This window comes from Anabrus simplex, chromosome 2 (assembly GCF_040414725.1).
Source record: "Anabrus simplex isolate iqAnaSimp1 chromosome 2, ASM4041472v1, whole genome shotgun sequence".
In the NCBI taxonomy this organism is placed as follows: Eukaryota; Metazoa; Arthropoda; class Insecta; order Orthoptera; family Tettigoniidae; genus Anabrus; species Anabrus simplex.
Window position 1 is genome coordinate 624,091,550 of NC_090266.1, and position 21,243 is coordinate 624,112,792.

Sequence of the window (21,243 nt, forward strand, 5' to 3'; positions counted from 1 at the left end):
GAGCCAAACTCTCGCGCTCCAGGACACCAACTGTGAGGCGGTAGAGGTGGGATTCCTCGCTGAGTCCGAGGGAAAAACCGACCCTGGAGGGTAAACAGATTAAGAAAGAAAGAAAGAAAGATACTTTTTGTAATGATAAACATTAGTAGAGAGCCAAATAACGTTGGAAATCCAATAAAAGTTCATGTAAATATACTTTTTTTCAGTATATTACCTTTGAATTGTAATGTATATGAAAGAATTTGACCAGTGTTGAAAAACAAAACGACAAGCGGGACTCGATCCAGCGAGCCAGAGATTACGGAGCTTGAACGCTAACCACTCGACCACCACCGTTTCGCGCTCATGATCGCAACGCACTTGTACATATTTGACGCAAAAACTTATCTTGAGATTTTCTCGAAAACGTCTTAGCAGTACACCTTACTACTTGCACATTATCTTGTCCTAATGGACTACTAAATGTGTACAAAGTTTGAAGATACTCCATGATCCAAACGTCGTGGCCACCCCTTGTAAGAGTATTATGCCTGTATTCAGTCTGTGTTTCTTAATTTGCATTTATATTTCCTCTGCTTGTTGTGTTTTGTAGATAATGCAAAGCATAGTAGATAATAACTGTGGCATTAGTTTGGTATTTAATCCCATTTTTTGAGATGGTATTCATGTTTTAGAAAATTTAAGGAATTGCATAAATTTTTACAGAAATTTGTACCACAAATGCCACGAAAACTGTCTGATGCATGGCAGTTCTTTGAAATTACTGGTGATAAAAATAAGCAAAATGCAAATTTTGCGGCCGCATTTACGCGACGGGTGGTGGCATATCAAATTTGTGGGATTATATCAAGAGGCATCACAAGGATGAAATGAGCAGGTCGGCTTCTCCAGCAGAATGCAACATTGCTGTATTCAGCAAAATGGTTATGTTGTGAGAAAAGGCATTGAATTTACGTTGCCATACCAATAACGTATTTAAACGTGCCGCCACATTACATTCACTCGATAGTTTACTCGGTACTACCGGGTGATGACGTCACAAGAACTGCTCCGCTCCATCCCCACCACTAGTGCCAACTGCTGTTTAAATTTTTATCGTTCAAATGCTCAATGATATTCAATTCTGCACTAATAGTTTGTAATGGTCAAACAATTCAGCAACATACTGCAATGTTTCCTTTTCACTTCATAATAATGTTTGTGCAACAATATTTTTTTACTGGAACATGTTAGTGACTGCTGTTACCACACTATATCAGTGTTACCCCATTTTTCTTACAATTATCTGGTCAAGAAAACAAACAAAATTTGGTTGTAGATCAGTGGTCTGTTAATATCTAGCATAAGAATGGGTGTGTGAACATCTACTGTCATTGTAACAACACTAACAGGTGTAGGTATTGGTGGGATAATATTTGGAATATTTTTTGGGTATTTGGGCTATGTCTCTTACATAAATGTAGCATAGGCTGGAATAGTAGGTACTTACTTCATGCAAATACACAACATATTCCTCACCATCCTTAACTGTATAAGAGCTGATTTAGAAAGGAACCTTTCAGATCTGGAAATCAGAATGAATAGGTAAATCTAAACTATTTAATACTAATAACTACAAGAACATTCCAATTAAAATATATTTAATTGTCAACCATGAAGAATCTTGTTCCATTTTATACTCCCATAAAACTTTCAAGTAACAGTGCACCGAACTACATATTTTATATTACGTGGCAGTGTAATTTGTTATTTGTTAAAGGCAATACTTATTTCAACATTAATTTTCCATCAGATTTCTTAAGATATTGTGTTCAGTACTTTACAATTCTGATAATAGTTTTGTATATATATATACATAAAGAAGACATCCAAGAAAATTCAACAACAAATTGGATTTAAAATAAACTCATTTCATAGTAAACAAAACATTCCAATAAAGTTGTATTATACACATTAACTCACACACAAGTTCTATACATATTACAGAGTTAACTTTTTCTCACTCATTTTATTCTTTCTATAATTCATTTATTTATGCAGTCCTTATACTTCACTTTTCATCACTTTAATCAATGCACCCACATCCACAGTTACACATATTTGCAATACAGTGTCACATACCTGGACAGGATATGTTTATTCAATTCATTTTGAATGCAAAAGTTCAATCACAACACAATCATGCCAACTTCAAGGCAGGCTGTTAAAGAAATTTGGCACAAATGCAGTCTGTATTTACTAACAAACCACAACTACCAATGACATACTCAAAATATATAATCCTTCTAGAAATGCTTTGGTGAATGGCAACCAACAGCAACTAGCTTCAGTACATTCCATATAAAAGAGACTCTTGGGACCAAATGTAATCCAGTATGGTACAAATGGCACACTGTGTGTATAAACACAGTGATTATCAATGGGACTGATATATATTTTTACAGGGGCTCATTAGTAAGCTGCAGGCTTAAAGCTAAATCAAACCCAACACTGTACTCAGGCAATTCAGCTCTTAGTCATTAGGTACATATCTACACTGGATCAAGAATGGCACTTTAGAATGCATACTATGTATTAGTTCCATTAACATGGTTATTAATTTTCTGACTCAACCACTCTTTTCATTGTTCTCTATGTCTTCCATTGCAGTGGCACTAACTTTAAATCATCATCATAGTACTGGCAGTTTACACTTTACTCTGCTTCTGTGACAATTTACCTTGGTACTAACATAAATATGATACCACAAAAAACTCCACAACTGACCCATATGCAACTTTCATACTGTCAACTTCTGCATAAATATGTTTTAGTACATGACAGATAAAGGCTGACTTGCAGAGAGATCACTCATTATTAAAATACAGGTGCAAAATTTTTACTTTTGTACAAACCAGAACACCAGACTGGCACAAAGAGAAACAAGATAACAAAAGTATATAACAATATTGAAAAATGTTTGTAATAACACCATTTATCAAAATACTTCTATGGAGTCTTCTATAAGCTTACCATTTGCTCATATTTGAGAAAGTAAAACATTTAACAGTTTACAAAAGAACAACACATCTGACAACATAGAAAATGTTATATACACTGTACCTGTCAGTGCAAATATAAGGTAAGCACATCGTGTCACAAGCCTTTTCTTCTCCCTCCCCAAATTGTACTTACTTTTCCTTTCAAGTATTAAGAATTTGATTAAATCTCTAGACATTTCACATATGCCAGTGGTTACATGAGCTATCATCTGTATTAAGAACTTCTTGAATCTGCTCCAATATCTACACTTCTTGCATCTGTGCTGGATTCTGACTGGCTGCCATTTTCTGAAGATGCACTACTTGACTGTCCAGACTCATCAGACCCATTTTTCTTCAGTTTAGGTTTGTATTCAGTAATAAACACAGTCACATTATTTACAGTCACTTCACGAGTTTGCGCTGTGCTTCGATCCACATTTTTCAACCTAGGACTAATAACAAAACAGAAAAGAGAAATACAACAATGTACCAACCAAAACAAATTACACATTACCTAAACATCAATAACAAAAGTTTTCATGACAATACACACTGAAAATTATTAAGTTTTCAATTAAAAAAAGAAGACAGGAATAAAATACTAACATTAACATGAAGTTGATGCAGTTAACAAATCCTACAGAGAAACAAAATTTCATTTAGACAGTAGCGTAGCCAGGATCGACCAATGGCGGGGGTATTGGTTACAAAAGGACGATAGAACATAATGAAGGTGTGTGTGCATTGCGCATAGAATGGGTGTCATTATAAGGGCACTGACACAAGTGAATTATGTTAATATTCAGATTGCAGTACTAGTACTGTACACTACAATATTTTATATTAAGATACAAGAACAATACGTTCAAGGTCAAGTGCTTTACGGTGAATAGTATGTTCAGATTACAATCTAAAATCCAACTTTTGAGTCTTCTTAGAAAACAGACTCAAGAGAACTGTTTGTTTTACAATTATGTCTCTGAATGTTCAAAAGAGCAAACCAAATGAGTTAAATTTTACATGTTTATTGTCAGTTTCTTTTTATTTTATTTTGTAAAACTTCCAAGGGAGAGGTGTCCAACTCCCAGTAACTCAATCTTGGCTATGCCCCTGCAATTAACTAACAATATAACAAACCTCCATTATCTACACATAACCTCCAACACAAAATATCAGAAATACGATTACGATACTGGTGTCCTTAACAAGTCCTCTTACAAAACATGTACCTGTTGCAGTAAAAAAAGTTGTAGGGCAATGAGGATCTCAAACAGGGAGAACATGGTACTGACCAAAATACCCTCTTTGTGCTATTGTTATTAATTTCCCTATTCCTTGTATCTTCACCTCTCTAGACCAGACGTCATCACGTAGTTGCTCTAGGGAGCCAGTATTACTTGCTCCGCTCGGGACGGCTGTTTGTTACGTAACAAGAGAGCAGCGGACAGGCGGGTTGCATACCGTGGCCGTACTGTACTTGCCGCTCGGAAATGTTCCCATATGAACAACAGCTTTTATAATAATAATAATAATAATAATAATAATAATTTGGAGCATGGTTCATGTGAGACGAATAGGACACAGATTACAGAGTATAACAGGACAAGAAAATTATTTATTTATTTATTTATTTATTTATTTATTTATTTATTTATTTATTTATTTATTTATTCCTGACTTACACTTGTGGCGAAGTTAGGGCTCACGGCCCTCTCTTACACTTAAACACTATAAACAAAATTTAAAAATGTAAACATAAAAGGACATAGAAATTCTAAAAAGAAATAATACTACAGACAGATAATTCTAAGAGTAAGTTAGGCCTACATATCAGTACATCAATTAATGTGACAATAATAATAATAATAATAATAATAATAATAATAATAATAATAATAATAATAATAATAATAATGAAGAAGAAAACCCATTCACACAACATACATACAATCACTCACACAACTCAGTTTTATGTTCCCAGGAAAAACTTTCTGCAGGCAGATTTGAATTTATGAGAGGAAGTAAGCTGCCGAATGTCCATTGGGAGTGTATTCCAGAGTCTCGATGCGGTAACTAAAAAGGAATGATTGTAGGAATTTGTTCGACTTAGTGGAATTTCAAGTAGGGAACCAGAACGGGTACTAATTTCATGGAATGAGGAAAGGAAACGAAAATTAGAGGAATGTTCGTCGAGAGCACTTGGTAAACAAGTGTCATTAGGTGAAAATTCCTTCGTTCATTTATGCGTAGCCATTCCAATGTTTTGAAATATGGTGTAACATGAGCGTCATGTGGCAGTTGGAAGGCATATCATATGCATGAGTTTTGTGCTCGCTGAAGTCTCAAAGCTTGTTCAGCATTTAGATTGACTAGTACCGTATCACAGTAGTCTAAAATTGGGAATAGTAGTGCTTGGATTAATTTTAATTTAAGTTTTTGAGGAAAAGAATTCTTGTGACGTTTCAGGGCATATAGAGCTGCATGAACCTTTCTACATACATTTGTTACGTGTTCATTCCAGGTCAGATTCTCATTGATGGAGATTCCAAGATTAGTTACATTTTTAAGGTAAGGTACAGTAATGTCCTTGATTATGATTGGAGGAGGATTGATATTGCGTATTATATGTAATAATTTAGAGTTTCCTATGATAATACTTTGTGTTTTACGAGGATTTAGGAGTAAGTGGTTGTTTTTAGCATAGGCGGTAAGCCTTTCAATAACCGAATTAATATGCTGAACTGTTTCATGTAAATTGTTTGTATATCTGCATATCATCAGCATATAAGTGGTAGTTGCAATACTTAAGTGTGGAAGAAATGTCATTAATATGCAAGGCGAACAGTAAGGGCCCTAGAACAGACCCTTGAGGGACACCGGACGATTTTACAGCCCATTGGGATCTTTGATTGTTTACCACTACGCACTGGCGACGATTTGTAAGGTACGACTTAAAAAAATTAAGGGCTATCGGGCCAATATGCAGAGAGCGTAGCTTGGATAATAGTATGTCTGTATTTACCGTGTCGAACGCACTACTAAAATCAAGGAGTGTCAGTATCGTCACCTGCCGTTTGTCCATTGCTAGTCTTATGTCATCTGTTACCCGAAGAAGTGCAGTCGTAGTACTGTGTCCCTTTCTGAAACCAGATTGCAATGGGTCAAAAAGAGAATGTCTGGTTAAGAATTCTACTAGCTGCTCGTGTACAACTCGTTCAAGAACTTTCGAAAGAGGGGGAAGAATCGAAATAGGCCGATAATCAGATGGCTCATTTGCTGTGGTACCGGTATGCTTTAATATTGGGGTTACTAGAGCATCCTTCCATGCAGTTGGAAACGTCCCTGTGGTGAGACAGTGATTTACAATGTGGGTAATAATTGGTAGGACCACGCCAATAATGTTTTTTATAAAGCCTATTGGGATGTTATCTGCTCCTTTAGCTTGTGACTTAACTGAATTCAAAATACGCTTTACATCATTTACGCTGACAGAGTGAAAAGAGAAATTATTTTCGTTTTCTGTAGGGTCACTGATTCTTTTATTTGGATTGATATGATTTTGAGGTTGAGATTCCTTTATTGGGTTAGTTACGAAGTGAGAGTTAAGTGTATCAAGAGATATAGTTGGCATGTGTGGCTCTTTGCATTTTCCAACACCCATAGCTCGAAGTTTGTTCCAGGTTTCACGTGCATTTAAGTTCCTTGTTACATTGACAAAGGAAATATATAGCAGTGTGCAATATTTCCTGAATAAATACACTTTCACGATTAACTGATGTATTGAAAAGGTGGCAATTGGCAAAACTAAAGGAATTGTATCACAAGTAAATCTTCAATACGGACAAGGAAAATGAATTTTATAACCTGCAATAACTGAAGTTTTGCGACACGTACACTTACCGAAACAAACTACAATTTATGTGACTTGTACATATTCTTTGCACTCTCATTAACATACATTTCAATATTTGTATGTCATTTATGACTATGACAACAAATTAAAACACACGAACTGAAATATATCACTGGTGTATTACTCCTTCACGGGACTTTTGGGCTCGTTTAGACAGTATTGTATCGATGTTTGGTACTAAACTTATCGTTTGCGTATTGGCAAGTCGCAAAACATGAAAAATTAACGTAAAATTCAGTCAAGCTGTTTGTGTTTGCAAACCCATCTTTCATTTGAGCATCGCACTGTAAGTCCATCAGTTCTAGCTGCAGTTCTGGTCTACCACTTTGCACATACACTGAGGAGGGCATAGCGAACACCTGCACATCCTTTTGTAATGCCTGAATATAGTGAAACCTACTCTCAAAATCGTCATTAAAAACCTCTTTATATTCTTCTCATGGTTTTTTTCTTTTTCTTTTTGCTCTTTGCTTTACGTCGCACCGACACAGATAGGCCATATGGCGACGACGGGATAGGAAAGGTCTAGGAATGGGAAGAAAGCAGCCGTGTCCTGGTGTGAAAATGGGAAACCACGGAAAACCGTATTCAGCGCTGCCGACAGTGGGATTTGAACCCACTATCTCCCGGATGCGAGCTCACAGCTACGCGCCCCTAACCGCACGGCCAACTCGCCCGGTCTCTAATTTTTTTTTTTTTTTTTTTTTGCAAGTTCCTTCACGTCGCACCGACACAGATAGGTCTTATAGTGACGATGGGACAGGGAAGGGCTGGGAGTGGGAAGGAAGCGGCCATGGCCTTAATTAAGGTACAGCCCCAGCATTTGCCTGGTGTGAAAATGGGAAACCACGGAAAACCATCTTCAGGGCTGCCGACAGTGGGGTTCGAACCTACTATCTCCCAAATACTGGATACTGGCCGCACTTAAGCGACTGCAGCTATCGAGCTTGGTTCTAATGTTTTTAATGTGATTCAACATTTTATTACAAATTAAACATTTTGCTGTGTTATTTTCTGGAAATATTAAACACTCTTCTTCCCAGGAAGTTTTGGACCTTGTTGGCCTACGCTGTGCTGAACTCTCTTCCATAGTAAATGCAACATTAACCGACTATATCTGAACGCCATGTGGTGTGAGGATAAAGACGGAACACACTACTGTCACCTCACACGAGTTCACGCGTATCGTGTCACCTGCAGTACGTACTACGTCATGCACTTCCAATACTTGCTCGCCAATCTACTGTCATTACTCAGGAGTGGGGAGCAAACTGACTCCGAAGGCATTTCGCTCTCGACTGACGATGCCTGCTCTAGACCATAAGCCATAGACAAGCAAGATTATGACATGATATGAATCAATGCAAAATTATGATGGGATATGAATCAATGAAGTGATCATTTATTTTGCAAGTTTCATTGGTACCAAACCTGATTCAAATCATCACCTTGAAGGACAGCTTATATTATACAAAGAATGGGATGGCTTAATGCTAAAATCGAGGATGGGCAGATTCTCACACATTGTGCACTGCAATGAGCAGATAGAATACCGTACATCCCTGCAGTACTGCAGAACCGAATTCAACTGGCCTTCACAGTGATTCAGGGAGAAAGAAACTGCTGTAGATTTGACTGCAGATAAACTGAAAAAGTTGTAACAATGTTTGAAATCACAAACACTGCTAGTTTATTTGAATGAAATGTAACAAATTAAACTATACAATTTCACATCACGTTGTACTTGATGGTAGTGACTTTTTTTAATGACAACATACTTCACCAAATGGCCATGATACTGCGACACACTTATTTTTACTACTATTATTACTATGAACTATGTAAAATAAGACATTCACTGGGGTAAACAGACTGATGATAACATGCCCTCCCTCCACCGTTTCCAGCTCCAGCACCACCACCAAAATATAGCTGGTCCATTCGCACTCGCTTTCTTCCAGTCTAAATACAAACAAGACCACTGCTGACATTACCCCGTTCACTTCGCTCAAGCTTGCATACAACCAAGGCCAATGCCAACATCACCCTAAAGGAAGTTGTGGCAGCATAACAGGTGCTTACTACATCCATCCGTACAAGGAAGTTTATTGTGCCCTTAGGACATGTTCGCAGCCATGCCGTGTGAAATGTATTCTCTTCAGCAAAGAATAGCAATTGTGGAGGTGTACTCGCGTACTGAGTTCTATTAAAGAAACGTGGGAATAGTTTGCAGCCAAATTTTCTGGTGTTCCTGCAAAGACCCGTATGAAACTTTCCACTACAATGAACTAATAACTGATGCTTGTAGGAAAGTATATGCTTAACTTCACACTCTCAAAATTCACCACTCGCTTCTTCCACATAATTTGAAAATAAGATAAATTCAGATACTTGTATTATCCATATTAATGTGATATAGTATTAGCTGATGCTACAGAGGAACAAACAAACTGCAGAAACCAATGAACTCTTGCATCCGTTTTATTTTTTCATTAAAGCGCACAACTAATACCACTCCCTATCGGATGGTTAAGGATTACGCAAATGATATGTTTACACACTGCTACACTCATATTCCTACTTTTGAATGAAGTAAAACTGCAGTACGTTTCCTCAAAACTTAGCTACCTCTCCTCCCATCATCACATTACACATTAAACCCTTGCTTATACTATTGTATCTATAAATTGTACATCAGTATTCAACCATTATTTTTCCTGTTTGATGCTACGCTATGGAATTCTCACCTGTTGAGAGGTAGGATCTGCACTACAATAGCCTCTTTTAAACAATCACGCCAAGATTTTCTCCAAGATGCATAGCCAACTTGTATGAATGCATGGGTGAATGTGAGAATGAATGACGTAGTGTGACATTTCTCTTCAGTATTTACTTATTTTTTCTCTCTTCAGCGTGTTACAGTTTACTGTATCTTAACCGAGAAAGCTGTAGTAAAAGACTACTCGCACAAAACACAAGTGAGGACACCATCCTACAACAGAATTACTCGTATGCGAATTCAGCGAAAGTAATTTCAAATCATCCAGATGGTGAAATACAACATGTGTCATGAGAGATAAGAAATATAACCCAGATTTACAAAGGGAAGATATATTTATTGTATCATTAAATAAGGAGAGCGTGTAAAGCATCTCCAAAAGTACCTTCTCCCAGATGACCATGCCAGCAAAAAAACAGCAGCGCTGACAACGACACACTCTGTGGAGTTTGCAAGAAAGACCTGAGAGAGACAGATCATTGTAGGATGCGATGGACCATGCAACTCATGGTTTCATAAGGATTGTACCGGGATATCCAGTGGCGAATTTGACATTTTAAAACTAAAATCGTGCTCTCTGTTGTGGATGTGCCCTCAATGCAAGACACTCATAAATACGGACGCTAAGAACCTGAAAGACCGTCTGAAATAAATATGAAACAAGAGAAAATTGCGACTCAAATAGAAAAAATACCTGAAATTGACCAAAAGATATTTTAACTCGCAGCTTGATTCAAAGACTGATGGAAGGATAAAGATAAAGGTTATTTTGAATGAAAAGGGTGCAATCCCTGTTCACTCTTCACCCATGAGAGGACCCAATCGGGCAGGATCAAAAAATGACAACAAGATATAACACGACATAGGAAAGACTGAGGAATCCAAGGATGCATAACAGTTGTCCGACTCGTTGGCTGAACGGTCAGCGTACTGGCCTTCGGTTCAGAGGGTCCCGGGTTCGATTCCCGGCCGGGTCGGGGATTTTAACCTTAACTGGTTAATTCCAATGGCACGAGGGCTGGGTATATGTGTTGTCTTCATCACAATTTCACCCTCATCACGACGCGCAGGTCGTCTATGGGTGTCAAATAGAAAGACCTGCACCTGGCGAGCCGAACCCGTCCTGGGATATCCCGGCACTAAAAGCCATACGACATTTCATTTCATACAAAGCGTTGACAACACTGGATCGCAATAAAGCTTTCCTGATTGGAATAGACTTCCAGGAAAAGGAAAAGGCTTACGAACCGTCCTTCTGGCCAAAAGACGTCACAGTGCAAAGATATCAATTTCGCCCCTCACATCACGGGGTCTCGCTCAACAGAGGATAATAAAGTGGGTACCAGCCAAAAGCTGACCATCCTACTATGGAATATCGAAGGATTGAAAAGCGTAGCAAAGATCACTACTAGTCAAGTACTTTTCACAAGTGATATAGTTATCCTAACAGAAACCTTTCTAACTAAACCCATGGACGTTCCGGGCTACTACGGAGTTCACACTTTGGCAACCCAAAAGCAGGAAGGCCGACCCTCAGGGGGTATCTCCTGTCTTTATAACAACAAAATGGGCAAAGTAACGAAAACACACACAGAGGACAACATGGTTATTGTCTTCACAACTAATACACAATCGTAGGACTTTACATACAGCCACAATCATCAATGGAAGATGCGTTTGAGTCGGTTGTCCGAGCAATCTCTCTAATCGAATCTGAAGAAAATGTTGTAATTGCTGGGGATCTAAACTGCAGGCTAGACAAGCCAGACCATAAAAGCGAGTTAATCTTTAATCTAATGACAGAAGAGAATTTCAAACTGGTAAACAGCAAAGAGCTCCTAACATACTTTGCGCACAATGGTGCGAGTGGCATAGATCTCGTGTTTATCAAGGGAAGATCACTAAGCTCTATATCACAAGGTGGACTCTGGTCGTCGGCCAACACACCGCTCAGGAAGCACATTCCCATTAAGACATGCTTTGAAATTAAATCAACAGTAAAAGAAAAACAAAATACCAACACGGCACCCACACTGGTGAGAAAAATCACTGAAAACAGGACGGAGAACTTACAGAAGGGTGCGGAGGAAGCGATGCACCACCTTAAAACCAACAACCTCGATCTGGCTGTGAAAACCATAGAAGACAGCATTAGGTCAGTCACCATCCCTTATAAGAAAAGAAATGCGAAGCATGGTTTGACAGGGAATGCTATGAACTAAGACGTATAACACTGCAGGCCCTCCATAAAGCGAGACATAGAGGAGAAACAGAGGACATTAAAGAATACTCAATGAAACGAAAAAAGTACAAACTCACTCTAGAAGACAAAAAACGGCATCATCAGGAACAAGAAGCAGAAAAATTAGTCGAAGACGCAAACGGAGTCCCGTTTGTTGTCTTAAAACGGAACAAAGTCCAGCAAACCACGACAATACAAATGGACGTATGGGAAAACCATTTCAATAACATCCTCAACCTGAAGTGCGCCACTCCAACCACAAGTGTATCAACACGAACAGGAAGTCAACTAAAGTTGCACCCAATCCCAATAACGACTCATGAGGTGAAACAAGCCATATCAAAAACCAAAAGCAGGAAAGCTGCTGGTCCTCATGGGATCTACAATGAACTAATCAAGGCAACCGAAGATGTACTCCAAGAAGTGTGGACTGAGTTATTTAATACCTGAATCTTGGAGGAGGTCCATGATTAAAAATAATCTATAAAGGAAAAGGAGACAACATGGACCCAAACTCATTTAGAGGCATTGCCCTAGAAAACAATGCTTTCAAGATCTTTATGAGAATAATTACGGACCGATTAGTGACAGAAACGGACCATCTCCTCCCTGAACGTCAGTATGGATTCACAAAACATCGCTCGACACTGCAGGCAATAACAAACCTAATAAGTGAAATAGAACAGGCCGCAAGATTTTCAAAAGGAAAATACTATGCAGTATTCATCGACTACACAAAAACCTTCGACACCCTAAAAAGAAAAGTAGTGACTGAGAATCTAGCACAAATGACTGAAGAAACACACAGCATTACAGTCCTGAACTATGTAATGCGAGTGGAATGTATTTTTTTTTAAGACTTTGTTTGTAAAATATCATGATGTTTTATTTTTATTGACCTAACCTGTACTGTATAATGTTGCAACATAGGCATTTGTAAATAGTAGAATTCTGCCTATAGTTACTGGAAAGATCCAGAAAGTTACATAACTTTTGTACAGGGTGTGTTACTTTGTTGGTATGTGTTCTAGAAAGTGTGTTCTGTCTATTCTGGAAAAATACGACTTTCGCGATCATGCGTATTCTAGAATGTTAGTCAAAGTTCGCGATCGAAAGTAAGGTTGTATTGGTGAGTCTAGGTGGCGATAGGGAACACGTGCACGCTGATTGGCTGCCTCCAAGGCCAGTAATTCCTATATATAGTGAGCGAGGCAGTGTTCGAATTAATTCTGTATCCTGAATTTGGTCGGTCTTGGTCTATCTGCCTGCAAGCAGCCTAGCTAGTTGACGTCCCCCTGTTTCCGGGATGGCACACTCCTCGGGTAAGCATTCTTGAATTCCTTTCCTGTGAAAATTTCGGTAATGTTCCAATGTGCTTTTCATACAGGGGTCTGCCCTAACCTCCCCTAGATTCACCAAATTAGTTACTTATGACGCCTTAGTTTTTCAGCTGGACTTACCTGTTCGTTTCCGAGGCATTCCCATTTCTTGTTTCACTAAAAATATGTATATTGTAGTTTAATATTATTTCCCTTGGGGTTTGCCTCTGGTAGTTCTGTATCACTTGAGGTACGCTAGATTTTGGATAACCTGTAAATTGCATTGTACTACTGCATTGGTAACTAGATGTATAGTTGTTTTGAAATTTGAATTTACACTGCTACAAAATAAGCTATGGATACCACTGAACTTATAGCTCGCAACTTGGAATGTATTTGTAAGATTATTTTGTAAATAATATTTTTCAGATCTAAGGATCACGGGGATTTATTTCAGAATCCGCTATCTAAGCCATGTCCATGCCTTTGGTAGGTTCCCAGCCCTTCCATCTTCCCGTTTTTGTCGTTCACTAGTTGGCCCTACTGATAGTTACGTACTTGTTTTGTTGGAGATCCGCGTAACGCTAGCTACTGTTTTTCCGAGTGTGTAGTGATTTCTTATATTGTGTAGTTTGCTCTTACCCTCCCCTTTTAACTCTGTTTGTGCCTTGTTTTGTGTTACCCCTGTAGTCTGAGGTAGCAAAGAACAACTAGAAAACAACATAGTTAACATAAGTGATGGCATCTCTCTTTCCCAAGATATTTACCAGACCAATGGAGTAGTTCAGGCAGACCCAATTAGTCCAATACTATTCAACATTGCAACTGCAGACGTATCGAAAATAGTCGTTCAGTGAAACAGTATCACAACACATATATGCTGACGACATGGTAATTGGGTCATCCAACCTGGAAGACCTTCAGGAAGTAGTGAACAAGCTGGAAACATGGGCAGAAGAAAATGATCTGCAGATAAACGAATCAAAGACAGTAACGATGATCTTCAGTAAAGGAGGAAGAGCTGCAACAAAGGACAAAATGAAATTTCAGAACAGAGACCTAAACATAACAAATTCCTTCAAATACCTTGGAATAATCTTACACACGACAATCAAATCCTACAGAATGCACATAAAGGAAAGGGCACCAACAACCATCAAAGCGATATACAGAATTAAAGACCTCCAAAAACTATCTTTAAAAACAGCAAAAGAGCTATTTCATGCTGCAATAAGCCCAATTGCCAGCTATGGCATTGAAATTATTTGGGAAAAGTTATCTGTTGCTGACCTTAGGACTCTAGAGAAACTAAAAGCCAGATTTCTAAAGCGAGTATTAGGTTTGCCTACAAACACGAAGTCCAGATTAGTGTACGAACTTTGTAAAGAACCATTCTATATTGAGGATCTAAGAATCAGTCTAGTTCTGCCATTCACAAGACAAAGCGCAAAGATAATTGAAGAGAGAAGAATGAAACGAGCCCAAATCGAGCTCGAATTCTATGCCACGACACCATGCTGGAGCGAAAATGGACAGAAGCGAACTACGAACAGCGACATATAGTTACAAGAATGGCAGTCCATGGCTTCCACCATAAGCTGTGTGCGACTAAGCGATTCCATGTGGTGAACGACAAGTGTGTGTGCTCTCTATGTGAGGAAGTGTGTGATCGCTACCACATACTTAAGTGCAAAAAAAGAACAAGATCAATCAACGAGTACAGTAAAGACAAATAACTATTAAACTCTTTGCACATTTGTGCGCATTTCACTTATTATTAAACCTGGAAAGTCAAGAACTACAGTGTCCTGCTAAGAGTTGATTAATGAGGATTAATTACCTGCACGATCTTTCTGTATGGTTTCCAAACACTTCCAGATGTTACCTTGATAAGTTACAACCATTTAAAAAAAAAAAAAGACTTATTTTTACATACAATGCTGTTCCATCATGTTTTCTTATATATATACACATATATATATCAATGATATGAGTAAAGAAGTGGAATCGGAGATAAGGCTTTTTGCAGATGTTATTCTGTACAGAGTAATAAATAAGTTACAAGATTGTGAGCAACTGCAAAATGACCTTGATAATGTAGTGAGATGGGTATGGTATGATGATAAATGGGGTTAAAAGTCAGGTTGTGAATCTCACAAATAGGAAAAGTCCTCTCAGTTTTAATTACTGCGTTGATGGGGTAAAAGTTCCCTTTGGGGATCATTGTAAATACCTAGGTATTAATATAAGGAAAGATCTTCATTGGGGTAATCACATAAATATGATTGTAAATAAAGGGCACATGGTTATGAGGGTATTTAGGGGTAAAGGATGTAAAGGTGAGGGCATATAAGTCTCTGGTAAGACCCCTACTAGAGCATGGTTCCAGTGTGTGGGACCCTCATCAGGATTACTTGATTCAAGAATTGGAAAAAATCCAAAGAAAAGCAGCTCGATTTGTTCTGGGCGATTTCCGACAAAAGAGTAGCGTTACAAAAATGTTGCAAAGTTTGGGTTGGGAAGACTTGGGAGAAAGGAGACAAGCCGCTCGACTAAGTGGTATGTTGCAGGGTATAAATTTTATTTTTTGTCCGTATTGAAGATCTACTTGTGATAAAAGTTCTTATAATTTTGTTAAATACCACCTAATCAATACAATAATAAGGTAATAAAAACTTACATATTTATTAAATTGATAATATGGTACATGTTTCGCTCCTTTTTGTGACCATCATCAGCCAATTATCATTTACTTAAGGTTATATAAGATCGTGAATCTATTCTATTGGATTAAAATATGCTTTGTAAACCTGACTGACAAATCTTATAATATTTTATAAGTCATATAACAAATAAAACTATGTTTTTAAGTTAAAACACATTTGTCTAAAATCTATCTAAGTCTACAATTTATTGACGAAACTCATCTCGTGAACATCCTTTTAAAATCATTTTTAAAACCTTTTGAGATCTTTCTAATTGTACTGATTCGATCTTGCTTGACTTGTATGATTGTCGCTGAAACTTCATTAACTATAATAACAATTTTCTACAGTTGATAAAACATTTCAATTGTTCTTGATGTTACTGGAGTAACATTTGTACAAAATATGTTGGCATTAATCCTATGTTGTCAATACCAGAGTGTAGTTTATGAACAAACTTATTGGTGAAATGGAACTTTCTAATGTGAGGTAGAATTTGAATGGATCTCGTATGTCTAGACAATTACGCAGAAGCAAGAAAAACATACCAACAAGCCCAATTTGGGAACTTACGAGATCCATTCAAATTCTACCTCACATTAGAAAGTTCCATTTCACCAACAAGTTTGTTCATAAACTACACTTTGGTATTGACAACATAGGAGGATTAATGCCAACACATTTTGTACAAATGTTACTCCAGTAACATCGAGAACAATTTAAATGTTCATAACATAGGCAATTATCAACTGTAGAAAATTGTTAATATAGTTAGCGAAGTTTCAACGACAATCATACAAGTCAAGCAACATCAAATCAATACAATTAGCCAGATCTCAAAAGGTTTTAAAAATGATTTTAAAAGGATGTTCACCAGATGAGTTTCGTCAATAAATTGTAGACTTAGATAGATTTTAGACAAATGTGTTTTAACTTAAAAACATAATTTTATTTGTTATATGACCTATAAAATATTATAAGAGATGTCAATCAGGTTTACAAATCATATTTTAATCCAATAGAATAGATTCACGATCTTATATAACCTTAAGTAAATTATAATTGGCTGATGATGCTTACAAACAGGAGCGAAACATGTACCATATTAACAATTTAATAAATATGTAAGTTCTTATTACCTTATTATTGTATTGAATAGGTGGTATTTAACAAAATTATATGAATTTTTATCATAAGTGGTATGTTCCGAGCTCTCAGTGGAGAGATGGCGTGGGAGGACATCAGCAGACAAATAAGTTTGATCGGTGTCTTTAAAAGTAGGAAAGATCACAATATTAAGATAAAGTTGGAATTCAAGAGGACAAATTGGGGCAAATATTCATTTATAGGAAGAGGAGTTAGGAATTGGAATAACTTACCAAGGGAGATGTTCAATAAATTTCCAATTTCTTTGCAATCATTTAAGAAAAAGGCTAGGAAAACAACAGATAGGGAATCTGTCACCTGGGTGACTGTTCTAAATGCAGATCAGTAGTGATTGATTGATTGATTGATTGATTGATTGATTGATTGACTGATTACACGACAAAACTCTTGAAAATCTTCTATAGCAATTTTGTTTTCATTAGATATTTCCCTCGTCGCCATAAGACCTATCTGTGTCGGTGCGACGTAAAGCCCCTAGCAAAAAAAAAAAGATATTTATCTTTCTAAAATGTATACATAATAGACCTCTCTGCTCTTGCAAGACCTACTGACCTGGAAGCATAAACTGAAACTGACCAATACGTCTGATAAATCTAAACCCTCGGTTTTTGCAACATGAGAGTAAAAAGTAAGTATTGTAGCAAGTGTTCACTTGCATTCAAACTATAGCCAGGCAAAAAATTAAACCCTCCATTAATGCAAGTGTTCACTGCTCACTGGTAAAGAATGTCTCAAAATAAAATAAAATTGCCAGGCTGAGTGGCTCAGACGGTTGAGGTGCTGGCCTTCTGACTCCAACCTGGCAGGTTCGATCCTGGCTCAGTCTGGTGGTATTTGAAGGTGTTCAAATAAGTCAGCCTCTTGTCAGTAGATTTACTGGCACATAAAAAACTCCTGTGGGACTAAATTCTAGCACCTCGGCATCTCTGAAAGCCATAAAAAGTAGTTAGTGGGACGTAAAAACCAATAACATTATTAAAATAAAATTTACTGCATTAAAGGTTGCAAGGTAAATGTAAAATGCATTCCAGACAGACTTGCAGGATGGTATAAAATTTATTTTTCAACTGTAAAATTTTGCAACATACGATGGGGCTGCATGAAACATCAGTGTGTCATGGCTGACCGGTTGCAAACCCTTGAATTAATCATTAGCAACAAATAAATAAAATAGCAAGTTACACCATAAATGCCTTGACCTTCGCCAAACTTTCTTTTCAATGACATGCCGTATGCTAGTTGAAGCAATGCTAACAGGTGCATATCCTCAAGTCCATTCCCCAAATGGTTCTTGTTTATTTTCATTACTGGAAATAACTCTTCACTAACAGAGTTATTCAGGTGGAACTAGATAAAAACATATTTTGCAGCTGAGTTATGGAGCTGTGGAAAGCATTCTCTAGGGAATTGTTCCCAAAACCATGCCTTTTCCTATGTCATAAATCATTAATGCCTTGGAACTCATGGTCACACCTTAGATCGTTCAAAAAACATTATGAAGCAACTGGAATGTCCTCTATTACTAGGGGTGTGTGATACTTTGGTATTAACGATATACGAGAACATTTTGGAAACTTGATTTATGTTCAGAAAACCTGAATCTCATGAAGAAAGTCAGGAAACTCTGCACTTTTTATTTGCTAATAATCATAAAATCTATTTCATGAAATCATGCCACTGGCATAAACTTAGCACAAGAAAGTCATATTCACCATGAAATACTTGCAAGAACAAGATTTGTGTAGACTAGAAAAAGACACCACCATCTGCTTACGCATGTGATGAGGAAGCGGAAAGTGGCCCAATCTTTACCAGTAGAAGTAGTAGTCGGAAAGCAAGTAACCTTAACCTCAAAAATGAACCATACATAGAATTAATCACGAAATGAGACCTACAGGCAAAATAAGCCGACCAAAGTTAGCATTCATATGTTTATGGATTAAAGCTGCCTGGGATCGCATTCCTGAGGATCTAACCATGAAATCCTTCGAGAAATGCAGCATTTCAAATGCAATGGACAAGACGGAAGATGATGCAGTTTGGAACCCGATGACGAGGCTCCAAGTTGTGCATGTGAATACGGCAGTGCTGGCAAAAGATTATTGTAGGCCTATCTTTGAATGTTGAGTAAAATGCTTTAAAATATTTTTTTGCAGTACTCGTTATAACGTATTTAGTCATTTCTTCACATTTACCAATATATATTAGACATTTGTTTTAGATCGAATTCCGGTTTCCTGTGGACATCTTGTATTGATTATTGCGTATTGCGTGTCTGAAGTCTACAATCTGCAGTTTATCTGGTCACATGTTCTTGTGTTTGTCTTGAGTTGTCATATCTTCTGGCGCATTTCAAGTCATGAGGAAGCCGTCCATGGTTACGGAGCATTCTCTTGTATTAGAATGTAAAGAATTTGATTCCAAAATGACAGTGTTGATGTGCAAATTATGTAACACGTGAGTAACATAGGAAAGATTTGTGCAACAAAGACCTGAATAGTGCAGTTGTCGATCGCTGAGAAGTAGAGGCATGATTATTCGCATTAACGATAAACGCGACAAAAAATATTTTGAAGCAATTTTGCGATATCTTCATGAATCATATGTTTATCGTTAAGAAGATATGAATATTATGTTCACAAATTAAAGCGAATTAAAGCGATAAGGCGATTTTAAAGCGAAATTCAATTATTTTGCGATAAGCGCGATATTACAGCGAAATCTGTAGTGAATAACGGACTTGACATTTTGTTCCAAGATTATGTATGAAAAGAAAAGGAAGAGCAAACAAAGATTCATCAATAGGGAAGAAATATGTTATCATGAATGTTCTGGAAAATCTCTATAAGACACGGCATCAAAGAAAAGGGCTTCTTGCCAAACGAAATGTTTGTAATGTTGTTCTTGTGGTGGCTGGTAATCCCACCCCAGCCTGTCTCCTCACGGCATGACATCTACTAGCAGCACAATTGACTGATGTATTTCGGCTTCGTGGTCAGGTAAAATTAAGAAAGTGATCACAGACAGTAGCGAAGAAAGGTCGCTCGGCAAGTGTTACAGTGCACAGCAGAGCTAAACAGTTTGCGAGTGAAGGTTTATAACATTTCGGAAAGCAATATTTTAATGTGTAAATTTTGTAATGTTTGTATCGAGTGGGAGAAAAAAGATACTGTCTCAAAACATTGTTTTAAAAATAAGGAACATTCAGGACGTAAATTTAGCACTTCAACAGTGAAACGGCAAGTAACAATAGAACCCTCATTAGATGTGCAAAAGAAAACTAAGAGTGAAAAAATAGAATTTAGTCACGAAACAACAGCGATGCTACTCAAAGCCAACATCCCGCTGGAGAAGGTAGACGACCCTGCAGTCCGGAAATGGCTTCAAAAGTATGTACCAGGTATGTACAGTCTACCAATTAAACCTCCACAATCAACGTTCAGTGACTAGGTTTTCTAAGACCTCTTTCTGATAAAGATTTTTCTTTTTTCTATTGGTTAGGATCTGGGGACCTTTGCACAGCCAACCAACTAAGGAAACAATACGTCCCCCCGTTGCTCAAAACAAAGTACTAGCAAGCAGCAAACAGTCTTTGGAAGGGAAAACGGACTTGGCTCTTAGTAATTTTTTTTTTTTTTTTGCTAGGGGCTTTATGTCGCACCGACACAGATAGGTCTTATGGCGACGATGGGATAGGAAAGGCCTAGGAGTTGGAAGGAAGCGGCCGTGACCTTAATTAAGGTACAGCCCCAGCATTTGCCTGGTGTGAAAATGGGAAACCACGGAAAACCATCTTCAGGGCTGCCGATAGTGGGATTCGAACCTACTATCTCCCGGATGCAAGCTCACAGCCACGCGCCTCTACGCGCACACATAGTAATTTATACATCTACCATTCATATAAATAATTCAGAACCACAATAATGAAACCTTTAAGGATTAATTTTAGAATTTCATTAAAGTGAAATTAAAGCGATACGGCAATATCTATTTTGCGAAATAACACAAAAATTAGTATCCTTCTCGCGAAATCATTAAAAAATTAATGCGAAAAAATCATGCCTCTCCTGATAAGTCTTGAAAATGCCAAAAAAG

At 37.5% G+C, this 21,243-nt stretch overlaps 1 protein-coding gene across 2 annotated transcripts in view; it reads right to left on the reverse strand.

Annotated features, from left to right (window-relative positions):
- Positions 1 to 1,639: 1,639 nt before the first annotated feature.
- Positions 1,640 to 21,243, reverse strand: part of LOC136864273 (RING1 and YY1-binding protein) — a 189,734-nt gene continuing 170,130 nt past the window's right edge. For both annotated transcript variants that reach the window (XM_067141045.2, XM_067141046.2), the window contains exon 4: positions 1,640 to 3,475. In XM_067141045.2, coding sequence (XP_066997146.1) covers positions 3,256 to 3,475 — 220 coding nt within the window. In that variant the 3' untranslated portion in view covers positions 1,640 to 3,255. The remainder of the gene's footprint in view (positions 3,476 to 21,243) is intronic.